The 25,324-nt window shown below is 40.6% G+C and overlaps 2 protein-coding genes across 5 annotated transcripts; both read left to right on the plus strand.

Moving 5' to 3' along the window:
* Positions 1 to 4,906: 4,906 nt before the first annotated feature.
* tbc1d24 (TBC1 domain family, member 24) lies at positions 4,907 to 22,780 on the plus strand. 4 transcript variants are annotated; one of them, XR_004568765.1, is made up of 9 exons: positions 4,907 to 4,989; positions 7,299 to 8,408; positions 8,694 to 8,699; positions 8,968 to 9,126; positions 9,465 to 9,528; positions 9,946 to 10,041; positions 12,111 to 12,357; positions 13,111 to 13,316; positions 21,855 to 22,780. XR_004568765.1 is itself a non-coding variant. In XM_034214752.1 (9 exons), the coding sequence occupies exons 3-9, from the start codon at positions 7,423 to 7,425 to the stop codon at positions 13,263 to 13,265; spliced, it is 1,713 nt and encodes a 570-aa protein (XP_034070643.1). In that variant the 5' UTR covers positions 4,933 to 4,989; positions 5,126 to 5,183; positions 7,299 to 7,422; the 3' UTR covers positions 13,266 to 14,370. The 4 variants fall into 4 exon arrangements, 3 of the variants coding, with proteins under 3 accessions (XP_034070642.1, XP_034070644.1, XP_034070643.1); XM_034214752.1 differs by lacking the exon at positions 21,855 to 22,780 and adding an exon at positions 5,126 to 5,183 and having other exon boundaries at positions 4,933 to 4,989; positions 13,111 to 14,370; XM_034214751.1 differs by lacking the exon at positions 21,855 to 22,780 and having other exon boundaries at positions 13,111 to 14,370.
* atp6v0cb (ATPase H+ transporting V0 subunit cb) lies at positions 17,508 to 24,867 on the plus strand. Its single transcript, XM_034214799.1, has 3 exons — positions 17,508 to 17,797; positions 22,800 to 22,983; positions 23,860 to 24,867. The coding sequence occupies exons 1-3, from the start codon at positions 17,725 to 17,727 to the stop codon at positions 24,062 to 24,064; spliced, it is 462 nt and encodes a 153-aa protein (XP_034070690.1). The 5' UTR covers positions 17,508 to 17,724; the 3' UTR covers positions 24,065 to 24,867.
* Positions 24,868 to 25,324: the final 457 nt, after the last annotated feature.

The following is a 25,324-nucleotide window of genomic DNA, read 5'->3' on the forward strand; positions in this document are numbered from 1 at the left end:
ACAATGGAGCCCACGCCATTGGGTGACACAGTTTCTTTCAGTCCCGCCGGCTAGACTTAAGCCTCGGCCGTTGAATTGATACTCAAGCAGGGAGCAGATTTAAATAGCTCAAATGGTTCAAACCTTTGCACTAAACGGCACAAAAGAGACAACAGACAGTACAAATGTAATGGTAAACATAATAATAGACCCAAGAAATTACCCAATGGAAACTTTACAGAAAATTAAGTTAAGTTGTAATTCTGACTTACTGTGATATATCACAGTTGTCAAATATGTTAATTAGGGAGTCATTTATTACTATGGGGGGTTTATTCTAGTTTTAAGTGCTTGAATTGAAATGTATGCAAGAGAAACTGAGAGGCTTTCACCTCTTTGAATGACAAGTAGGTTTTACTGAGCCATAATATTTTATTATCAGTCACAATTCTTGTTTTTTAAATCATGCAAAACTATGAAGCTTCCACTTTTGGTGACAATGCACTTACATTGGAGCAAGTCTCCCAGGTACCTGAGGAGGGCGCCAACGTGCCGAGTTGTTTTTGCAGACCAGAAACTGCTGGAATTCTTCATTAGCAAAGGAAATACAGCTTAACCACAATGCTTTCTTGAAGCACTGAAAAAATACAACTCTGGTTACTCAAATCAAAGCAAATACAACAAACAATAATTGCATTGTGATCTATTTGCTTCTGAAAAGGGAGATCATGAGAACCAACGTGCAACAGTAATTAGGAGGACCTCAGATCACAGTGCCATACAGCACGCCAAAAGTTTCCACACCACTTAATCTAATTAACAACATCCCGTTTGGATACAGATTGATAGCACACACACGTCATTCAATCAGCTGACATGATGCTACCAAGAAGTGCTCTAATTTAACCCCAATAAACAAGTACGCAGCTACAATATTGAATCCTGATTGGCTGACAGCAACAGCTCCTGTGTGTGAGTTGAGGTTAACCTGCTGAGGCTACATGAAGTCATTAAACTGCAGTTAAACTCATTTTATAAACCTTGTATAGGTTTATGAAGAGGTACCTATGACTTTAAGTGCTTCAACTAAAGACTTCTTTTAATTAATAAATATATTTGTATTATTTTTAAGGAATAAAATAATCAATTACTACATATTTTCTTTTTTAACTTAAAACTAGATTTAAATTCATTTAATAACAGACAAACACAACTAGGTATTTGCAAAGGAGATACGATGCCATTACAGGCGACCAAATAATGGCAACGCACACATATACTGTCTATATATATAATTTAATTGTCTTTAGACATCTTAATGTGGAAATGTTACCTGTTAATTGTATTGTACATAGTCCAATGTATTCATCATCATCATCATCATCTTTATTTAAAGAGACTCTTGGTCCATTATCACAAGACATACAACACTCAAATTGTGTAACACCCTGATTGAGTTGTGTTCATCCTTATTCTTTCTTATACACAAAACCGCTGGACTCACTGGTCTAAGCCATGTGATATACAGGTTTCCTCAGATCTCACAGGTTACATCTAATATGACAGTGTTTCAGATCTTTGTTCTGTGTTGTCTTGTGACATCTAGTGTGTGTGTGTGTGTGTGTGTGTGTGTGTGTGTGTGTGTGTGTGTGTGTGTGTGTGTGTGTGTGTGTGTGTGTGTGTGTGGTCTAGCATTACTATACTTGTGGGGACCTAAATCTGTTTACATAGTCACGTGTGGGGACTGGCTTCCCTTATGGGGACAAATTGGAGGTCCCCATGAGGGGACCTCATGGGAATCATTAATTTTAGGGTGAAGACTTGGTTAGGTTTAGGATTAGGGTTAGGGTAAGGGTTAGGCATGTGTTGATTATGGTTAAGGTTAGGATAAGTCTCCAGGAAATGCATGTAAGTCAATGTAATGTCCCCTGAAGTGATGTATACATGGTATGTGTGTGTGTGTGTGTGTGTGTGTGTGTGTGTGTGTGTGTGTGTGTGTGTGTGTGTGTGTGTGTGTGTGTGTGTAAACAGGTCGGTGTGCACAACCTAACCTATATGCATGTGTGCACAATTGTGTGTGTGTGTGTACATGTGAGATAGCATGATGGGGTGGAGTTACTGGAGTGATGTCACGCAGCGTGTGTGAGCGGAAAGATTTGATGAGCATAAACCTTGGTAAGCGACCTAAAGGCTTACTGGCTTTACACCCATCTGTCTCTTTCTCTTTTTCACTGTCACACACACACACACACACACACACACACACACACACACACACACACACACACACACACACACACACACACACACACACACACACACACACACACACACACACACACACACACACACACACACACACACACACACACACACACACACACACACACACACACTGACAATCCATTACTTTATGATTGTTATCATAATCATGTGACATGCTTGTTATTTTCATTCCAACACACTTTATGGCCTGAAGAGTCAGTTGGCTGTTTAAAGTGGTTGATGGTAGCTATGAGGAGAGGCTCTTCAACGTAACACAATAATTAAAATGAAGAATACTGTGCAATATTGTGAGATATGTTTTTGTTACTGTAGGTTGGGAAATACCTTCAATCTAAATTTTGCTAAATCTTTGGCTCAAGCTGATAGATTATCAAATCAAGTTTTATTCATATAGCAGATTTTTAAAACGATTTTTGGTCGAGCCAAAGTGCTGTACATAGAGTAAAAATACTTTACAATAAGGACACTTTACAACAAATACAACAGCACAGTTTGTACAGAATATCAGTATGAGAAAATGACACCATCTGTCCTTAGACCCTCACATCGTACAAGGAAAAACTTCCAGAGAAAACCCACAGTTTAAGGGGAACATGGGAGAAACCTCAGGGAGAGCAACAGAGGAGGGATCCCTCTCCCAGGACGGACAGACGTGCAATAGATGCCGTGTGTAAATCGAAGAGATAATACATTTTACAGCGTAGGTAGACCAAATGTTTGGAAATGCATGTGTCTATAATAAGAAGATGAATCCACGAGGATGTCAGCAATCCTTTGGGAGCCATCAGGGAAGTAGTATGGTGAGAGTCTGGCAGGACCGCAGAGACAGGTTCAGTCACCACTCGAAGTCCAGGACTCAATCCAGTACTCAGGATAGAGGATCCAGGACACAGGACCACAGCAACAGGATCAGCCTCGACTCAGGATCCCGGCGTAGATATAGACACAAAAAAAACAGAAATTTGGGGGAGGCTGGGTTAATCGGAACGTGAGAGTACACAGGTACAAATCAGAAAATATTGGTGTCTGTAAATGCTACTAGTATACAAACTGTAGTATCATATAATGTCTTTTGTTTTCTGTCATGTTTGTATTAATGTTTGGAACTAATTGAAGCAGGTCACCATTGTAAAAGAGGTCTATGATCTCAATGGGTTTTATCTGTATAAATAAAGATTTTGAATTGAATTGAATTGAACAGACAGACAGAAGGAAGAAGCAAGGCGTCCCCCGACAGTCCGAGCCTATATCAGCTAAACTAACGTGTCTACGTACATGCATTCCCGGATAGGTTGAGGGATAAGGGGTTGCAAGTAAGAAGTAAGGGACAGAGGTGGAGAGAAGAAGTAAGGGACAGGCTTAGATAAGAAAAGGCTAGAAGGCCAGAAAGAAGAAGTGAGTTTTAAGTGTTGATTTAAAAACCCCTAGGGTCTGGGCCGACCTCACATGGAGGGGCAGAGTGTTCCAGAGCCTAGGGCCAGCCGCTGCGAATGCTCGGTGCCCTCGGCACGATCACATGTCTCTCACACACTAGCATATAAAACACAACATTTGTATCACTTTTGCAGTACTAACGAGAATATGAAAAACATCAGCCGTGTTTAAGAGGCACTGGATAGGCCGATACACATTTTGTTGTTGTGGAAGGCAACAGTGGCTCTACAATTTAATCACCGGTAATAAGTGTCATGTGTTTGGCGGTTGTGTGTTGACGGTTGCTTTGAGTGCGGGACAAAGGATGCGTTTGTTGGTCTTGCTATACTTCCTGTCCTCTCCCAGTGAGACAGAGCATGTCTGCAAGTAAACAAGAAAAATCAGTTACTGGGATCTGCCATGCAACCTCATTCTCACAGCACTGTAAGATAACTCCTAGAGGTAAACGATAAAAGGACCAGACTGTAAAACGGGACGTTATCATACTCTTGGTGGTTTGATTATCTTGTGGCATTCCTATAATACTCACTAAAACCATAGTACTGTAAAATGTATTACAATTCTTCTACTTACGGGTGGCGCAGTGGTCTGTGCGTTTGATCATCAGATCAAGGGGGCGTTGGGGAACTCAAGTTCGAAACCCGCTCCCGCCCCACTGCGTCAGGCCGTTGTGTCCTTGGGCAAGACACTTCACCCAAATTTGCTCCTGTGGGTATTGTCTACAGTAGATGACCATTACATGTATGTGTATTTGTAAAGCGCTTTGAGAGTCATTGATAAAGCGCTATAATAAATATAAGGATTATTATTATTACTTACGGGGCTAACTAAAGACCCACCTTTTTTATTTGGCTTTGAATTTATTTGTGTTTGTTCTTGTTTTATTCAGTCCTGCTAATTGACCTCTGTTGATATTAAGTGTTTGATTTACACACATTTTAGTGTTGCTCTGATTATAACCTGGGAGGTGTGTTGTCCTTTATCATTATTTAGTGTTTTGGGGTTTTGAATGATGTTACCTTTTGTGTATGGAAAATGTAACATAATAGTGTTATACTGTGTTATACTGTGACTATACTCTAGTTGTTTATCTTCATTGAAAATCTTAAAATTATAAAACTGTTTTCTTTGAGAAGTTTTTATGAATTAACCAGAGCAGTGGCTGCTATATTTACCCAGCCCACCTGAGCCCCTCTGCAGCAGGACTGTCACCGAGGAGGGAGGCACTGCGCATGCGTGAGGCAACTTAATATGACTACTGCTTCACGTCTCAAGACATCTCACTTCCAGGTAAGGATAAGGACAGTTTACTTGTTGTCAGTGATTTATCATTTATTTACCAGTCGTCGGTCATTTTTGGTTGAAGTATTATGTATTCCTGTCGCCGGTTCTGTGTTTCAATGCATCGCTTTTCCACAAATTGAAGCTGAAACCTCCCCACATCAACAAACTCCAAGACAGCCTGCGGACCAAATTCATTTGTGGTTAGTGACATTCATGCTAGCTGGTGCAGCAACGTTAGCAGATATATTGTAATGGGCTGTTTGTTTTGTCGGTCGATATTTGCATGGCTTCGTGTTGTGTTTTCTCGCTGCTAGTTTGTCTGGTGAAGGTTAGCTGCTTACATGCACTGACAGGAGCAGCTTGCTAACGCTAGCAATGCTAACCACCGCAAGTGTGAATGAAAAAGGGTGTATCAGATTTGCTCGGGCGGTAATATTAAATGACCCGTATGCACAGGCTGCTATCACGTATGGTGGCTAGCTAAGGCTAATAGGTTATTTGACTGAATATACGAAGCTTTGCGTGTATTTGCAGCTGTCAATCCAGTGTGTGGAGACAACTGTACACACTGACACTGTAGTGTTACCCACAGCTCAGGGGTAAGGTATCAGAATATGTAACGTTAGCCATTTATGTGCTAATGTCTTTTTATCTGCATATATTTAGCCTACACCTGTCTGTCCAGTTTTGCAGAAGTAGAGGAGGCAGAGCTTTCTTAAGGCTTGTATGGAGCTTCCTCCTCCATTCAGTCCCTTAAGCATTCATATTTAGTTTGCTCTAGAATCTCATCATTTGAATAGTCTTGGATTGTAGCATGTTATCAGATTTGTTTTAATTAATGTAACCAAATGAATGAAGACATTGATGGGAAGTGCTTATTCAATGTAAAATGCAAAGATGGTAGTTGCCTACTCCATGACATATTTCATCTATTGCACAGACATCAGTGTGTGTGGATCTTTCTGCTTATGCATTGTGCAAAGGAAGTATGTTTTATTTGTATTTGTCATTCTATGGGTAAGTGACACCTGTTTCAATTATCAGCACTATTATTTTAAGGCTCGCCAAACGATCCTAAAAGAACCGAAGCTTGTTGGTTTGTCATCTACGTCTACGCAACCTGATTTTAAGTTACTGTAGCTTGAATGCTGCCATGCCTCCCTTTTTGTATGCATAATGGTTTGAGTGTACTTTGCTATTGATTTTTTAAGACTAAGGTATTCACTTTATAGTCAGAGAAGCCTTTTGCCATTTCAGTTTAAGTTGTTAAGTCTGATTCAAGTCTGCCTCAGAAAAAAATAGATCTGGTGTCTAAGGTAAATTGGCAACATTTAGGTAACACACCCTCTAAAGGACAGCTAACCTCTCTACAGACTCACCATAAGGTTTCCAGTTGTACACGCAGTAATGTATTTAATGCACCTCCATGTGACTTGTCAGTAGCAATGTGAAATGATCTGAGGATGGTATGACATTATGTTATTCTCAGTATATTGCTACTGATCTTTGGACACGCATCTCCATGTGACCTGTGTTGAAAAAAAGACATGATTTTACAACAACGGTTCTCGGTATACTGCGCTTCAGTGTGTGGTCTTTGGACATGAATGTTCATGTTTCTTGTGTGCGTTGCAGGAAAAGATCAGATTATTATATGAGAGTCGATTTAAATTGCATTGACAGTAATAAAATTCCCAAAGTTTTGATTTCGCCCACCACGATAATTCACAATTACATTTGCTTTAATATCATGCTATGCCTCGCCAATTAAATCTGTCTACCTCACATCTCGAGCTCTTTGATTGTGTCGCATCTTATCCCTAAGATAGTCTTGTTCTGCATTCCGATCAAGCTACGGGTTTACTTAATTTGTTTTTCGCTTCAGATGGAATGCATGATGAACATGCCCTTTTCCATTTGAAGATCTTTGATAAATCTGATTAGTGACATTTGTTTGTATGTTGTTTTACAGTACAGTTTTTCTGTGGCCATTTTCCCTTGTAATTGCAACTTGTGGCAAATAACCTCTTACCAAACTAATATTCATTAGCATCTCTCCTTAGTCTAAGTCTAGAGTATGTATTCTCCTCAACAAATTGATATCACAGACTCGGATGTGGTTAGATATGTAGGAACTCTAGGCTTGAGGGAATTCCCCTAAAACTGGGTTTCAAAGGTATCTAACAAGTTTAGTCTTCACTTCTCATCATGCTTTGGTGCCTCTGACAGAATAACTTGTTTTGCATTTATTAATCATAAAACATTTTGCACGGGAATGCCCATTAATCTATTTTTCCCTTCTTTGTCTCTTCCAGTAACCATCATGGGCAGTTGAGAAAAACAGGCCAGTTATCTGCTGTTTGGAGGACAGAAGGTTAGCAATACTCTGAGCGTCCATCCTCTCTTCACACTCAGGCCGTCCAGCAAGTTTCCAGCACCATGGCTGAGGAAGAATATGGCAGCTTTGTGGACTGGAACCAGATGGGAGATCTGGCCAAGAGCAGCGGGCCCACCAAGGTGGACTGTCAAGACCTGAAGGAGTTCAAAAAGATGGCTCGGCAGGGTTACTGGGCCAAAAACCACAAACTACGGGCTCAAGTCTACGAGCAGCTCATCAAAACTATCCCCTGTCGTACAGTTACCCCAGATGCAGAAGTATATCGAGACATTATGGGAAATGCAGGCACTAAGAAGCCCTCCTCCAACATCCCACTTCCAGAGTTTGTGGATGGAAATGCTCTGCCTCTGTACTGCCTGAAAGCGGAGGCAGTAACCTCAGCACATCAGATTATAAACTGCGTGGCTGGACAGTTTCCAGATATCTCCCACTGCCCGTCTCTACCTGCTATCACTTCCATGCTCCTGCACTTCAGCAAAGATGAAGCTCAGTGTTTTGAGCTCGTCAGCCGCATATTAGCCTGCAACGAGCCCGGCAAACGGCTGCTTGACCAGACTTTCCTGGCCTTTGAGTCCAGCTGCATGACTTTTGGTGACTTGGCCATCAAGTACTGCCCTGCCAGCCACAAACTGATCGTGGCCACAGCCCAGGACGCACTGGAAGTCTACACAGACTGGCAGCGCTGGGTACTGTTTGACCTGCCTTTCAGCCACATGGTCAGGGTCCTGGACGTCTACCTAGTGGAGGGCTACAAGGTTCTCTTCCGTATGGCTATAGCACTGCTCAAGTTCTACCGCAAACATAAAGCAGAGGCCCAGGGAGGAGAGGGCAGCCAGCCGCAGGATTCAGGGAAAGTCAGGGCGGACATTCAAGTTTTCATCAAGGGCATCGCCTCAACCGTCACCCCCGAAAAGTTGCTCGAGAAAGCCTTCTCCATCCGCATGTTTAGCCGTAAGGAGATCACCCTGCTGCAGCTCACCAATGAGAAGTCCCTGCAGCAGAAAGGAATCACTGTCAAACAGAAGCGGTATAGTGAATAATGAGGTCATAATCTATCACAGGGATATGTTTTAGTCATTGAGGACAAATGATATAACATTTTTCTTATCAAATGTTCAAAAACTGGCAAGAAGGTCCTGTTAGTTTTCTTCTCTGGCATGCTTTGGTGAATGGTTTAAGTTGCTCCTCCCTTGTCTCATTTTATGTTCTTGTTCCCTTTGTCTTTGGTTTCTGCATTTCTTTACATCCCATCCACCATCTTCTATCTCATCTGCGCTTCACTCCTGTGTTTCCTTCATTGGCTTTTTCACAGTCCTAGGTGGGTTCTCTTCTATATGCTCCTCTCAAAATCCATCTTTAAATTGTTCAAATAATGCTTATTTACTCTTTAAATAGATGTGTTGTTACAATGGCACCTAAGTTGTCAGACACTATGATTAGTAAATACCCCAAAACTCTCAAATAAATCCATATTTACCTTGAATACATCATAATCTGCTTTGACTGACTTTTCTATTAAAGGTTTATGCATCAATACTGTGCAAATAGTTACATTTTCTTTGTGTCTGTTTTCTGGGCGTCTCCAGGCGGAACGTGCAGCTGGCTCTGAACCCCGACACCTTCTCCTCGGAGATCGTCAGCGCCAAGGAGATGCGGGACATCTGGTCGTGGATCCCTGAGCGCTTTGCCCTGTGCCAACCACAGCTGCTCTTCACCACTTCTAACCACGGGTGCAGCCTGAACAGGTACATGGTCCAGGGCTCACCTCAACACATCATCAAGCTTTTGACTTCAGATCTAAATTTCCCGCCCTGTTTAGCATTTAGTCTTTGAAATGATGGCGGAAAGTCTAAAAGGGGGATTAAATGTGAACACAGAAGCCAAAAAAGATATGAAACAAAGCAAGAGATACAAAAAAGGTGCAGAGATTTCTGAACAGAACACAATGTCTCTGCAGTAACCAGCAGACCTGCCATTTACTTTAACAGCAACTTTCTTATCTGTACATTCACATATAGTTAAGTAAATACAGTATACCAACCTAAAGGTTAATCCTTAATTAAACTTGCACAATTTCCTCCAGGTTCTACCAGCATTGTGAAGGCTACGAACCCACTCTGCTCCTCATCCGGACCACAGATGGCGATGTAAGGAACACACACACACACACACACACACACACACACACACACAGATGTGCATTGTAATGATCAAATGGGTACATTTGTAGACATCATGATAACATATTATTAGATTTAAGTTACCAAAATCCACACTAGCAAAACTTGATATTTCTGTACTTACCTAAACAACAATTAATTTAACTTAATAAAAAGGTCCACATGAGCTTCCTGCATTTTACAATAGAATTCAGTTGTAGTATTTTTCTTTTAATTGGTGTCATAGGTCATGACTACATATGTGTCTTATGATTAGATTACAGTCCTACGAACACATCCCAGCAATACAGTATCAGTTTGTAGAAAACAATATTCCACTATTGTGAATTTTGAAGACCAAGAAATGAACCCCAATGTTTCATTCAATTTCTGTTTTTGCCTCAGGTATGTGGAGCCTTCCTGTCCACAGACTGGCAGGAGCGGAAGAGAGGAGGCAACAAATTGAGCTTCTTTGGGACAGGGGAGTGCTTTGTCTTCAGGGTGAGTTTACTTATAGTATATTTACGTTTGGCTTTCCTTTCAGAAAATGCGTCTTTATTTGAGTATTTAGGTTATCTGAAGAAGCTTTTCTAGTGATCAATTAAGGGGAGGTTTTTCATTTTGAGCAATACCACACTATAGCCACCAGAGGGAACCATCCACTCTGTTTTCACTTGATTTCATTGTCACTGGCCTCACTTGGCTCGTCAGGCTGCCATTTGGAAACGCCTGCTTAGTAGGTCACAATTCATTACAGTAGCATTGCCATGTCTGCAGAAACAATCATTTGTGCTTTGAGTTATAATAACAAATATAATTTGTGCTTTGAGTTATAATAACACCTGGCTACAAATACCAGAACAGACCGGCTCTCTAACGTCTGCTGTATGAATTATTTACTGGTTATCCGTGTTGATGCACAGCTGTGGACTGTCTAGGCTAGAAAACACCGTCGTCTTGCACACTAATACTTCAGATCGGAAACTCCTGTAACCAGATACAGTAGTAACTGGTCTGGCTCTCACCTGACACCAGAAGGGACAATTAGCGACGACCAAATGTCTGTCTGATGATTTTATTTTTTTATTTAAAGGTGGGGTAGGTAAGTTTCAGAAACCGGCTCGAGTGCACTAGAATTTGAAAATACATAGCCGGAAAATATCTGCCACTTCCTTGCAGAGCCCCTCCTCCAACACACACATGACCAATGAGGGCACGAGATAAGTTTGTGCACAGATGGAAGGCTGACAGGCAGGTAGGCCATCCAGTTATTTTAGCCTGGCCGGCTAAAATAATTGGTCGTGCTTTTTACAGTACTACGGCTTCCACAGATGACGTTTTTTATGGATTTTTTGTCAAAGCAGTTCAGATATTCATTGCTATCGGGATGTTAAGAGCATTCCATGGAATATAACAAAAAGTGTATCTTGAGCCGGTTTCTGAAACTTACCTACCCCACCTTTAATGCTCAACTCAAACAAGGTGTCTCATTGAGATTGTCAAAGGTGTGTACAGAGATACATATACAGTTTAAGTTTGCTAGACACAAATATCATACATATTTGACACTGGCTTCACATGAAGAAAATAAATTACAAGTGGAATTGCAAATACTTGTGGATATTCTTGAAATGAGAGGTTTTAGTTTTGTTTAAGCTAATTTGATCGTGGGGAGCATATCATTTGAAACCAGTTCCCCTAGGATCAGTTTAAACATGCAGCACAGCTAAAGTTACAATATCCTGTGACTTGATAGTGTAATTATTTATAGACCAGAGAGCAAAGGTTACAAGGCAGCTACTGTAGAAAAAACATGCAATGCAACTCCTATGTGTACGAAGGGAAGTAACAAAGCACAGAAATGACCAGGCACGAGAAAAAAGTGCGGAAACTGATCTTCTGAAGCCACAAAGGGAGGTTTAATTACCAATGATGGACAAGCAGAAAACGGGCTCACCAGCCAACTTGCAAAGCAAATTAAGATACAAATATAATCAGGTCCCACACAGAGACATAGACACCATGCAGCAGCCAGAGAAGAAGGGGAGAGCGACTGCAGCTTTTCTCAGGTCCTTTATGGAGGCCCTGATTGGTGATTGGGAGCACCTGGAGGAGAAGCTGCACCTGGAGGGAGAGGCTGCACCTGGAGACCATATAGAGGGAGAGAGAGAAAGACACACACACACCCCCCCCAAACACCAGCACCCACTACGGCACGTAACACCCCCCTCCATAAAACCAAACAAGTGTTTGGCCACAGTTACCAAAACACACATTACATAGTTCACAAGCCTACTATTGAATGTGTGTTTTGGTAACTGTGGCCAAACACTTGTTTGGTTTTATATGTTGATTGAACGTGTGTAGTTAAGGAAGGAATTAAAGGCATACATGAAGTATCCCTTTCTTTAAGCATTATTATTTTAAAGCTTTCTTTTGTCACCTTTTGCACGTGTGTTGCTGTAAAGAAGGATACATGTATTTCAATGTTAATAAATGCAGTACTACACCAATGAAATGTGTGATGCTCAGGTGAGTAATCAATAATGAATGTCTGTCTCTCTTGCTAGATGAAGCCAGAGATGGAGCACTTTGAGTGGGTGGTGATCCGCCACCCTGAGTTGGCGTCCTCCAGCAACGCTCAAAGCCAGGAAGAGCCGGCCTCCTCTGAGGGTCAGAACTCTGAGAACAACGGCTTACAGCAGCCAGAGAAACCTGCTGGAGACCTGTCGCCCTTCCTCTCCGCCCGCCACTTCAACCTGACCTCCAAGAACACTTCCATGTTCATGGCCGGCAACTTTGACTCCATCATAGTGGGTGAGTGGAAAATACTGTATGGTATTGGTGTGTATTTAGTCATTCTGGTCCCCTTTTCAAACGTTGCAACATTCAATATTATTAAAAATATATGTATGTTTTGTAACAATGTCCACATTTCATTACTTACTTACTTGAACTCCTTGTGTTTATATAATAGGTTTATTACATTCTATTTGAATTTGTATTGGACTTTTTGCTTCAATTGTATACTTTATGTTAATATAAATATCATTATTTTACAATGTTTTTTGAACATTTTGACTTTTACTTATTTTTCTTTTTTTTCAATCTTTTGTATTATTCTAAAAATAAAGCAACTATCACAAAACCCAATTTCAAGTTTTCGGATTGTGATTTGTGGTGTTTTTTTCTCCTTGTGGTAGCTGGCCAAAGTTATATGTTTTTCAGCTACCCGATTATTATTTTTTTTCCTTTCTTAAAACATGTGGAATCGTATCAAATGTGGTATTTTATTGTCAACCATTCATCATAATGAACACCGCGTTTTGATGACAATTTGGCCGTTTCTCAATGTCGAGTATACCTGCTGCAGAGCCACTATTTCAAGTATACTACGTCATCGAGTCATCGTCATACGGCGCCACTCGATGACGTAGTATACTTGAAATAGTGGCTCTGCAGCAGGTATACTCGAGAAACGGCCTTTGTGTGTTTCTGAGTGTTTCTTCAAGTTACATAGACACTTTGGACTTCCAGCTAATAAAACGGTGTGCTCTTGTCTCTGATCAGGCGGGGGGGACGGCAACGCTCTGTACATCGACTCTGAGCTCAACCACGGTCGCGCTGGCCGCTGCGCCACCTTCGACAACCCCCCGCTGTGTGCCGAGAGCTTCCAGGTTGCACTGCTCGAAACGTGGGGCTTCCAGGATGCCATGGCCTCATAGTGCTGTACATAACACACACACACACACACACACACACACACACACACACACGCGCACGCATGCATATAGATTAGATCCATACAGACACATTCATGTAGACATAATTTAACATTTAAACATTTAGATATAAAATGTCCAGCAAAGTGTTTCGAGGTGGGAAACACAGGTATGCAAACAGATCTACATCCGTCCTGCAAATGCATAATATATGATTAACAATTTTGTATTTATTAATGAAGTTAATCCAGATTTGAAAACAAATGTGACATTTTTATTTGTTTTCTGTTTATTTTTGTATTTACAGATTTTTTTTTTTATGGTGTGCTCATTATGTTAAAGTGTCTGGTTATACAGTATGAAGGAAGTCAGGATCAAATCTAGATAAGGAAGTTAGTTGTATCCCGTCGGGTGTGGTTCGTTCATGTTCATGAGCTTAACATTACATTTTCTTAATGTGAAGTCAGTGTTTTATGATCTGTGGTTCATTTCAATCTGCCAAATTGTCTGTTTGGCTATCTAAAGTCCTTAAAAAAAAATGTACCAGGCCATTAGATATTAGAAATGATGTGTGAAGTTGGTGAGATGTTTTTAAATGTCAAAAGCAAAGATTTAAATATAGTGTTAGTGGAGTGAGGTCAGCTAAGTTTGAATTAAGTCCTGACGCATTTCCCCCCATTTTGATTTGCTGTAAATATTTGGGAGATCTGCGAATGTGGTAAATGTTTGTGAATCAATGGTTTATTTGAGTGTTTCCATTTTGTATCATATGTCAAAGCTTTCATTTGAGTGAGTGGCAGTTTCTCCTTTGTGTTGTATATGAATATTTGTGTGAATAAGAGAAGATACTCAAGGTGTTTTTTGGTTTACAAGTAACGGAGATCATGCAGTTTGCTGATCAATCTCTAAGTCGTACCCTGCTTCTTCCGTCCTTTCCCTGGTGAAGATAGTAACACAAGAAGTCCAAATGTGTGCCGTGTTGGCAAAGTGTTGTTGGGGTAATTATAAACGCTGTTTTTATGTATATGTTCAAACATGTGCTTCAGTGAAATATCAATTGAGTGAATACAAATGTATCTTGTGAAAATACATGATTTCAGTACAGTAAGAGACTTGTTTTGCTGCTTTGTCTTTGTCTTCTCACATCTCTGTCTCTGCAAAGAGACGGGGACATTTCTTCAGACTGTCACAGAAGTGTGTCAGATGCCTTAAGGTCAGCTGACCATAAATCTACACACACACTAATCCTGTTCTACTCTAGTATATGCAGCTAGTATGCCTGTTTATACACATTACTGTTAAACAATTACACAAATAGAAGTCAAAATACTTGCCGTACAATATTTATTGTTTATTTGATGTTTTACTCACATTTTTAATACCAAAGCAAACTGTTACCGATTTTAAAACATTTTCTTTTTTTTAATGAAACTTATAGCTGCAATATTAAAGTGGTTGGGAAAACATCCTAGTTCAAACTCAATACCTCATTTGACAAAATGGAGAGAAATGACACTGTTGCAAAGGACATTGTAGATGTATAGTTCTGGTTCTAAACCACAAACTGTATGACTCCTAAATCACTCATACACACGTTTTGATGTTTCTATTTTTTCTTTGTCTGCTTTTGTGGAAGCTGCATGACTGGAAAACATTTAGCTTAGATGAGTCAGATATACCTACAAATATATCTTTAAAGGCCTTCTCCTTTTGTACTCAGCTATATTCGAAAATGCAGTTCAATTAAGTCGTTGTTAGAATGTAATCGCAAAAGAACTACCTTAAATGCATTGTTGTTACTATAGACCGTACACATTTAACAACCATATTGTTACATAGTGCCATTTCACTTAACGCTTCAGTATGGGAGCATATCATTTCAATATTGTACATGAAAGCTTGATTAAAATAAATGCTCAATTCATTTGCAGTGGGTGTGGCACAGCCCTAATGCATCTGCAGAACTGTAGTATTTTTAGTGTTGGTGTAATTCCTTCTTTACAGTAAGTGGCATTGACGCTGTCTTGCCAGAGCCGTTCATTCAGGATTCACACTCAGCTTATCGCACATGCACTTCTATTTTTAGCGGCTCCTTTGGGTGTTGGTCTGGCGCATCTCCTGAAAAACATGCTTTCCAGCCTGAAGGAGTAAGATGCTTATGTATTTAACTGTACACTGAGATGGGTCTCTCCTCGACCGGCCCCCGCCCCTCAGATGACAAGGGGCTGTGGACGGCAGGGGGGATTAAGAGGTAGTCTAAGGCGGTCCCAGCTAAAGTTGTTTTGATTTACAGACAGAATGTTGTAATGTGGTATTGATAGGGAGGGTGGACTCTGGTCTGTTATTGATTACATGTCACAAGCTGCCTAATATAATAGGCTGTACACCTCTCGTTTGAATAATTACCATTATATATTAATGATTATGTCATTTATTGCATGATTAATACTTATTCCGCAGCATTAGTGTTTTGAAAACACACGGATTGGATTGAGGTTCTATCCCAGTGAAAATGAAAGACAGAGTTGTGTTTTTGGTCACATGCTGAAAACAGGAAAAAGGCCAGATGTGAGAATTGCTTAGCTCAGATACTTTCTTTATTTAGATCCTTGGCGAGCACAAGACTCTGTAGAATTATATCCTGGTCTGATCATGTATTAAAGAACAAAAACCACATATTGATTAAGGTTCTATATCCAGAATCACAGTATAGTGTTGATTAAAATGGTGTTGAATGCTTTATGGTGCATCTTGAATGATATCTTGACTGAATCATGGCCTTGTGAGAATTTCTCACCCTGTTTCCCTTCCTCAAAACAGCATCTCAAAGACCATCCATCAGAATATTCTGTGTTCTTATCACTCTCTTTTACAACCTATTGATCAGTGCTCCAAGGACAGGAGCACTCACCTAATCTGTATGTTCATCCAACCAAAACAAACAGGAAACAACAGAGTGTAAATACATGGGTTATCATATTGCTGCATGTTGTCAAATGAGAGGGTTGCAAATGTCTGCTAAGCATGAATCCCTCAGGCAGGATCATAATCCAACCTCAACAACAGAAAAGCTTACATCCTCTTGCATCTAAAAGAGTCTGTCCTGGATCAATGATAGCTCAGTCAATCAAGAAAGAGAGAGTAAAAACCATCTCAATCATTGTGACCTTTTTGTCATTCATGCATCACTGCACATCATCCGTGCATCAAAATGATCTTTTCTCATTGCATAACGCCACCTTGCAGATGGTAGCCAAAGTAAGACGTTGGCCGAGTCAAGTGTTTGAAAGGAAAGAAGCCTGTGTAGAAATTGCATCACGAGTGAAGGAGCTTTACAGTGATAAAGGGGGAGGGGTCCTTCTCTGGTGCTGACTAGACAAGGCAATGCAGATGGAGCAGAATGGAGGGATGGATGGAGGAAGAGAAGGAGGAGGATGCATGGGGACGGCACAAGCTCTCTGTGACTCACACATACACACATTTCATATCTCCCATGATGTCCCCCCCCCGCCCCCCCCCCCCCCCCCCCCCCCATCCTCTTTCTGGATCCCTGAGCCTGCTCTTGCTGGGAGCTACACAGTGAAATGGGAATTCTCGTTTCCCTCCCCCCACCACAAACCTTACACACTGAGCCTCAAATTCTCTCACTCTCACATTGCTGAATATCACAGCTGACTGTAAACCACCCTCAGTTGTATGGTAGAGTCCTGGTGCAAAATGCAGAAAATATGTTTTAACCTAATGCAATATTAGGAATTTCAGTTCTTGGAGATGTCACTCAACTGTGACTCTTGGTGCATGACATTTATTTGACATATAATCTGATTTCTAATATATAAAAGGCATGTACTATAAATTATGTATTTTCTTTGTTTTCCCCCTGATTGATATGATAAATCAAGCATCATTTTTTTCATTAACTTAACAGTCTCTCCACACCCTCTTGATTTTCCCCATCATTTCATCCTCCTGCTCCTGAAGGGTGAATGCGTAGATATCAAAGGGGAAGCCTGCAGCGGAGCAAACCAAAGTGATGCCTGATAGGGGTGACCTTCATAACAAAATAAAAAGAAACACAAATATAAAACGCTTTCTTTGTACAAAATAAATCAATTAAAGGTTTAAACCCTTATTTCTTATTTCCTAAAGGCGTTGTGTGACATCATGAACGCAAATACATTTGTTTGTTTTGGTTGTCCCCCCCCCACACCCAGTCGATGTTAGGTTTTATCCGTACGGCCAAGTCAGGTGATACTTTCCGCCTCGCCATTTTGTGCTGCTGCGCCGGGTATTTATCAGAAGAGTCGTGACTATCCCGTTTACACACTGCTAGTTAGGCTCTCCTGGTACTGTAGTCTGTGTCTCATTTCAAGACTGTGGCCTTCGTTTGGTTCTGCGCATTTTTTTGTCGACATTAATAATAGATTTTGTACATTTAGTTTTATATACTTAGTGAGTAAGAATGTCGACCGAAAGTCCCGAATACGCTCCGTTCTTCGCAGTGATGGGAGCCTCTGCGGCTATGGTGTTCAGCGGTAATTATCCTTACATTTTACACTTAAACCTGGTTGTTTGTTACACAATATGCTAACCCATTGTTGCTTTTTGCACCTTACCCAGCTCTGAATTGTCTTCCATAGTGCGTGTCTTGGACGCTTCTTGTTAAAGCCACCCGCTAGCCTTGCTAACGTCGCAATGCTAATCTTGAGCTGTCGTTTATTTTAGCCTTAGATAACAGCTAGCTGGGAAAAGCCATTGACTTTGGTTTTTTCTTAACCTGCCAATGTTTTGTTAGTGTTAGTTGGTTAATGCTATTATCGCTGCTAGCTTTTCTTCTTCAACAACAGACGGCTAGTTGACAAGCTAGCTGATGACGAATACATGTTAGCTTTGATGTTAGCATACATCGGTTTTGTACGTTTTAGATTTTTGAACTGATTCAGACAGGACAACATGGTGAATAATACTGAACAAACATGTTAACGAATAGGCACGGCTTCAATACGAATGGTTAACAGTCATAATGTATTGAATGTGTTCCTAATACATTTGGTTGCACTTGCTAGCTTTCTGCATTTAGCAGGAGGTTTAAAGGTGAGGTTAAATCCCACCTTTTGCCACATGCCACACTACTGCATGCAAGGCTTAAGGGTGTTAAAAGCAATAGGGATTTAGTTTTATACAATATGATTTAATACAATAAAGTAATATTCGTTAAGCAATGGAGTAAAATATTCGGAGTGACGTCGATCTGCATAAACTGTTCGTCATTCTGTTACAATTTGTCAATTCTGTTGTGTCGCATTTAATTTAGTGAAAATTATTTTAACCTGAAAAACTGCTCTATTGTACAACTCAAATAGCGATTGGATACATGAATCAGCTGGTTAACTTCCTTATTGCTCACAGGAATGACACAAGGTCACATGATAATCACATGATGATACTTCTGACTTGCCACCTGAACATGTGAAAACTTACTAGAAAGTTAATAATTGAGAATTCAACTTGTTAAAGAAAATAGGACGCATTTGAATATAAAAAAAGGACGTTTTGACTTTAAATTGTATCAGTGTGTTTGGATAGGAAGTGTTTAGTGACACAAAGTGAACTTTGAATCAATCTTGTTTTATTATTGCTCATACTTTTTTATATCTTCTGATTTTTATTTGTTTCTCTTTTAATATAACTCTATAGCTACATAATATGCCAATGGTAAACTGTACCACAGCAGATGCCCTCACGTGACTGGTGGTATTGGTGAAGCTCCAATGGGAAATCAACAATCTGCTAATTGACCATGTTGCAGAGGGCTTGACCTGCTGTAGCTCCAGGCCTTTTGGCAACACTCATTTATGGTGGTAATAGTTTATAGGTTTTCATTAGGGAACATCACCAGAGAATGGCTTCGGTGTAAGAAAATTAGACAATATATAATATATATATATACTTTTTCTGCTGGAGTGAAATATTGGATAGTGTTCCCACCTCTTTTTGTGTCATCACAGATTTATTCATCGATATGCCTATTTAATAATCAGTGAAAGCAACGTTTTTACATGTCTTTTCCACACACAAAAAAGCTGATTTAGTAACTGGTGTTTGTAGTGTTAACGTTGGTAGGGAATCACAATTTAATTCTTACTAGAAACATCTTGTGTTTTCTTTCTAAAACGAAATGATAACCAGCTCCATGCCAAACCAACCCTGTCATAACTCAAGTTTAACGTGTAGTGATGGGCAAGGGCAGCCTGGCATTTTTTGCCCCCTGAGGCTGGCTAGCTAGCAGTAGTACTAGTCTGTGGTGGTGAAGGAGTGACAGCTGGGGAATTAGCTAGTAGTGAGGGGATCATTCTGGCACAAAGAAGAATGTAGGCAGGACGGGGACACGTGATCAGTCCGACTTCCCCATTAAGGATCTTAGTGTCTTATGGAGTCATTGATAGAAAATCATAGCGCTGTGATGTTCACTTTAGTGAAGGCCAATGGCTGCAATTAACATCCTAATCTGTCAGTAAGAGATTGATAATGAGGACTAATTTAAGTAAGAAATTCTGTGGATGGCCAAAATCTCACACTTTTTAAAATGCATTCGATTCATCCTAATTAAATGGAACTGGTTATAATTTGCGGTGACGTTTTGGTGTCAGGTGATCAATTCCGTAGCCTAGTGATGGCTTCCTGCTGTCTTTAGGACTGATGCCTCACTCAGAACAGGTGACAATCACAAGGTGCTGTCATCCATGACGGTACCACCCCTCCCATTATAGCTTTGCTGCAGTTATTCTGTTTCCCCCCACCTCTTTCAGTATTATCTTAGCTTATAGTCCACATGTTTCACTTTCCTCTGACAACAGTTTAAGATGCATGTTTGTTAAAAATCTTAAACCGGTGTGTTTTACATTTGCAGTGAAAACCTTTTTTCAATTTCCTGTGCAGTTCTTTGATGGCCCAGTGACACATAATTTGTCGCAGAGTAGGTTTCTGTTATGCTTTCAGTTACTTGACCTTTTATATTACATATCCCTATCTCTGTTGAACATTCGCTCTTCAATAGAAGTTATAATTGTTGATAGAAGCATATATGCTGTAGACATCCCTCAGCCTCTGATGCAATAGATTGGTCAGCAAGTCTAATAATTTCTGCTTGCCTCATACATTTCTTTACACCGTGTGCTACAGCAAGCACGCAGTTTTCTTAGAAAGTATTTTCCAATATGACCTTCCTGATTTTGCTATGCATAGTATCTCCCCTTCACTCGCTGTTCAGAGCAGAGCGCTCTGCTGTCTTTTGCGTGGGCACATTGCATGCAAGATCATCCCTAGCTGTGAGGCACCTCCTGCTCTGACATCACAAGACGTCACGAGGCATCCCATACGTGAAATATTCTGCAGGGAGGAAAAAAGAAAATGTGGGAAAAAGCTCTCACCTAAACTGAAGGGATTAGGATTAAAACCCAGTGGTTGTGCCTCCACATCGATGCCGAAGCTGCTCCTGCCACCCAGCAAACCTTTAATCATCAGGACAGAATGGCAGTGTTTGAGGTCTCCGGTGTTTCTCTACCAACCCTCACCGGTCACACCTCAGTGACGCCAAGCTTACAGAGAAAGAGTGGAGTCGGGGGATAACGTTACAGACGGTAACGTGTTACGCCGGTAGTTGATGGTTGAATAACTAAGAGAATCAGCTGTTCAGAGGATGGTTTAGGCCTTTTTTGGAACATTGTTCTATAGATCTTTTGATATGGCTTATTTAGAAAATGGGATCTTCTATCTTGGTCAGCTTTTACATTTGAAATGTGGAGCTTGGCTTGTGTCCTTTGTTTGATGTGATGTGCTATATCATTTGTGATGGCGTTAGTTAGAAAACCTAGTCCACCAGCAAGAGACTTTGGCCAGAAATCCAAATATTTCTTGTGTTTCTCTGACTGCTTGCAACAACAGTGTCCAGTTATAATCAGACAAATCTATATAGACGGCCATGAGTGATTTAACCTTGTATCGACAGCATCATTCTGGTGATGTGTCGAGGCAGTGGCCGGCTGCTATGTGCTCATTTGAAGATTGTCAAGCGTCATCTTCCCGTCTGCCTTTCTAAATCCATTTGCCAGAAAGCCTCGCAGCTAGTCTCCGAGTTAACCAAACTATCTCCATGCTTGCTCAACACCGACTTAAGAAAATAATTTAACAGAGAGCCGGGCACATTACAAGGCTGTCCAAGATTATATCTCCAGAGCCTTTTCATATGTCATCATCAGTGTGTTGGAAATGGAAAAACCATTACTTTGCCAGGTCCTTGTTGTACACCAACATTATAACAAGGTTAGCACAATAATAAAGCATGTTTGCTTACTTCATGATATAGCATTGCACCATAGTTGATGTTTTACCAAGTCACATCATATTTACTGGCAGCCATTTTGACATCTGTTTGCTAATTGCATTCAGGCAACAACTGGCTTGTTTTGTTGAGTCAAGAGAACCCACAGAGGGCATCAATAAAGATTACAAACATGTTTCGCAATAATTACATGGAAATATGTCGAACACAGCTGGTCAGTGCTGTTTATCTTGCTTCTGCTGTGTATGAGGACACACACACACACACACACACTCTCCTGTGTGACGTGGGAAATCTTGTCCAACCAGCCTGTCTCTGACACTGCCCTGCTCCGACAGGCTTTGTTAGATTCACATTCATTGTCCGTCCCTCCTGGCCTTCTGTTGCTTTATTTCTAAGATTTGTTTTTCTAATCCTTATTGAAGCTAAGGATAGAGACAAATCTGTGATATATGCAAATTCAATTGACTGACTTCTCTCACCTGGAAGCTTTTTCATTCTTCTTTGTTTGTATTGGGTGCTTGCGGTTCTATATATTTCTCATTTGATTTAAAAGATTATTGATTTTCTGCAGTCAGCCCCAGTTGTGACGTAAATGCTTCCTCCTCAGTCACAGTCTGACGTAGATAATTTGCTGATGGAGCTTTTTGTTCTCCCCCCCTCCCCGATACAATACAGTGATGTTTGCCAGAGTGTGGACTGGAGACGCCACACTGCAGATGTCAGTGTGTGTCCTGCTGGTTTCCTCTCCTGTACTGATGCTCTCTCTCTGGGGATGAGGCATCCTGCTTCTCTTATAATGGCAGCAATTCCCTCAGCCTTTTCATTCAGAGAGTGATTTACGACTCTGCAGCAGTGTGTCAGGGTCCATTCCGAAATTACAAGAGCTGAAGCACGAGGAGATGAGACGAAAAGCAGATGTTCAGTTTCATATTTCTGCGACAGTGATTGGTTATTTCCCGTTTTAAAACAATTGTAAAAATTCCCCTCATGGAGCCATGTTGGATTTTTAAGGGGAACAGAAACTAAAAGATTTTCATAATGCTTATCCATTTCTGATTTCACTTCTGTTTTAATATTCAGCTGTTCCCTCTGGTTGCCGTCATCCATACACTAACCTTTAGTCACTTGCTTTGGAGTGTGCGCCATCTTGTTTGTTTAGCTAAAATCATTTCCCCCCCTCTCTTCCCGTCCAGCCCTGGGAGCAGCCTATGGAACAGCCAAGAGTGGGACAGGCATCGCCGCCATGTCCGTGATGAGGCCGGAGCTCATCATGAAGTCCATCATCCCAGTGGTCATGGCGGGTATCATAGCCATCTACGGCCTGGTAGTGGCGGTGCTGATTGCCAACAACATCTCAGAGAAGGTCACCCTCTACAAGTGAGTGCAGCTGAACAGTCATACTTTGTGTTGTCTCCATTTCTCCATTATTTGGGAGATGTCAAAAATACATTTGTTTCATTCTAAGGCAAAATATACTAGGAAGGTCTCATTAAGTCTATAAGGCAATACTGATGTGGCTCTGCTTCTTGTCATAAACAGTCAAATATAACACTGATCCTAACATTGTATTATAGCTCTACATATTATTCATATTTGATGCATACAAGCCAAATTGTTGCACCAATAACATTCTTACACAGCCAGGGTATTAAACAAGTATGACTACAATTGAAACAGTTCCTCCCAATGCAGCCGTACAACTCTTCACACTGCAGTCAAAACATAGGGGTTACCATGGGGTTATTTAATATAGATTTGATGATATATTTTCATTGAAATCCATAAACGTGCTATATTTTTGACATTTATCCTTTTCATGATATGGAAAGTAAAATATGGCATGATTTTAAAAAGACAATAACTCCAGCTTAATCCTTTAAATTGTATTTATTTTATAAATATTTGAGCAAATCTACAATGAGTTGTCTGTGCTCTCATTTTCATATTTTGGAGAAAGATTGATGTATTTATTCTTCACAGGCTTTTTTGTTTGTTTGATCATTTTAAAAACTTGCAAGGTAGGAACAGTAAAACAAGAAAAGCCTGTTGGGTTCGATTATTTCAGCAGCAGACGCATTATTTTCTACCTAACACGAACCTTTAACACCTTATCAACTAAACAGTGTTTTCTGTACTGCCTTTTGCTCCAAGAATGCATATCAGGCTCTGAGTCAAAATGTCTTCAATCGCTCCAAGTGTTATCTCAGATCACCAACGTCCCTCATGCTGACTGACTCTTTTCTGTGTGTTCAGGAGTTTCCTCCACCTGGGCGCGGGGCTGAGCGTGGGCCTCAGCGGGCTGGCAGCAGGCTTCGCAATCGGCATCGTGGGCGACGCGGGCGTGAGGGGAACAGCTCAGCAGCCGAGGCTCTTCGTGGGCATGATCCTCATCTTGATTTTCGCAGAGGTCTTGGGTCTCTACGGTCTCATCGTCGCCCTGATCCTCTCCACGAAATAAACAACCCAAACATCTCTACTACAAAGATCTGTCCTTTATGTTGCTGTTGGAGAATAAGTGTAAAATGGGGGAAAAAATTGTAAAAAAGTCTGCCGCTCGAGATGAAAGAAGTGAAGGCGGGGAAAAAATGAATTAAAATGGCTCCATAAATATGGTCTTATCTCAACAATGTGTACAGTTGTCCCAATTTGATAGTCAACTTGTAAATGCGCAATGTAGTGATTCGTCTGTTGTGTGTGAGTGTGTGTGTGTGTTTCAAAACTGTATGATGAAGATTCCTTTTTTCCCTCCACTTATTTCAGGCCTTGAGACAAGCCAAGGCAGCTTGTCTGGTCTCAGAGAGCTGACCACAGGCCGCACAGCTTCTCCTCCTCCCCACACACCTGGGAGTTGACACAATTTCTGCATTAATCTTGAGGATCTATTTGTAAAGAGAAATGTATATGGACTTACGAAAAAATTTTTCAACTGATTTTATTTATAAGAAATTGTTCATTGAACTGTTTAATGCAGCAAAAGTCTTTAATTCCCCAGGAGATATTATACATATATACAGACATATATAAATATCTACATAGATTTAATGCACTCTGGGTTAATTGTGATAAGTGGTTGGAATTCCTTCTGGATGTAACTCATGGTTTAATAATTAAGATTGCCTTTAGTATGTTGGGGTTTTCTGTGTAGCTGTATTCTAATCATTACGCAAACATTCTCAAACGTCAGTGTTTTCCTGTAGTACTGCTGTTTGCATTAAAGGTGTGTGTGCCCCGTGATGGGTCTCACAATGTGTAATTTCCAAATGTCATCTCCATCTTATTCACCTCCCTCATCTGTGGCTGTAACTCCATCTCTTCCACATTCCAGCCATTAAGATCCTGCATGGGTTTCAGTGTTTTGTTGCTGTTGGATATGAAGCGGAAGAGCAGGCTAGTTTCAGAAGATTTAATCCAGATCAAAAATAAAAGAAACTACTTCCTGTTTTATAAAAAATAATCAAGTTTAAATGACACAAAGACTTGGTGTTTGTAGCATGCGGCAGAACCCAGTGAGATGGGTGTTCAAAGTTTGGCCTAGTTTCACTCAGAGCCGGTCCAATTTGATCTGGGGTTTGTTTTCTGAAAGTGGAACTGCTGCTGACGCTTTAACTAAAGAGCCAATCTACAATCCTGTATTACCACTGATATTGAAGTTATCCTGATGTGTCGACGTGTCACAATCGAATTAAAGAAGATTCCAACTTAGATGTGACTGGCTTCA

This window comes from Gymnodraco acuticeps, unplaced genomic scaffold, assembly GCF_902827175.1.
Source record: "Gymnodraco acuticeps unplaced genomic scaffold, fGymAcu1.1, whole genome shotgun sequence".
NCBI lineage: Eukaryota > Metazoa > Chordata > Actinopteri > Perciformes > Bathydraconidae > Gymnodraco > Gymnodraco acuticeps.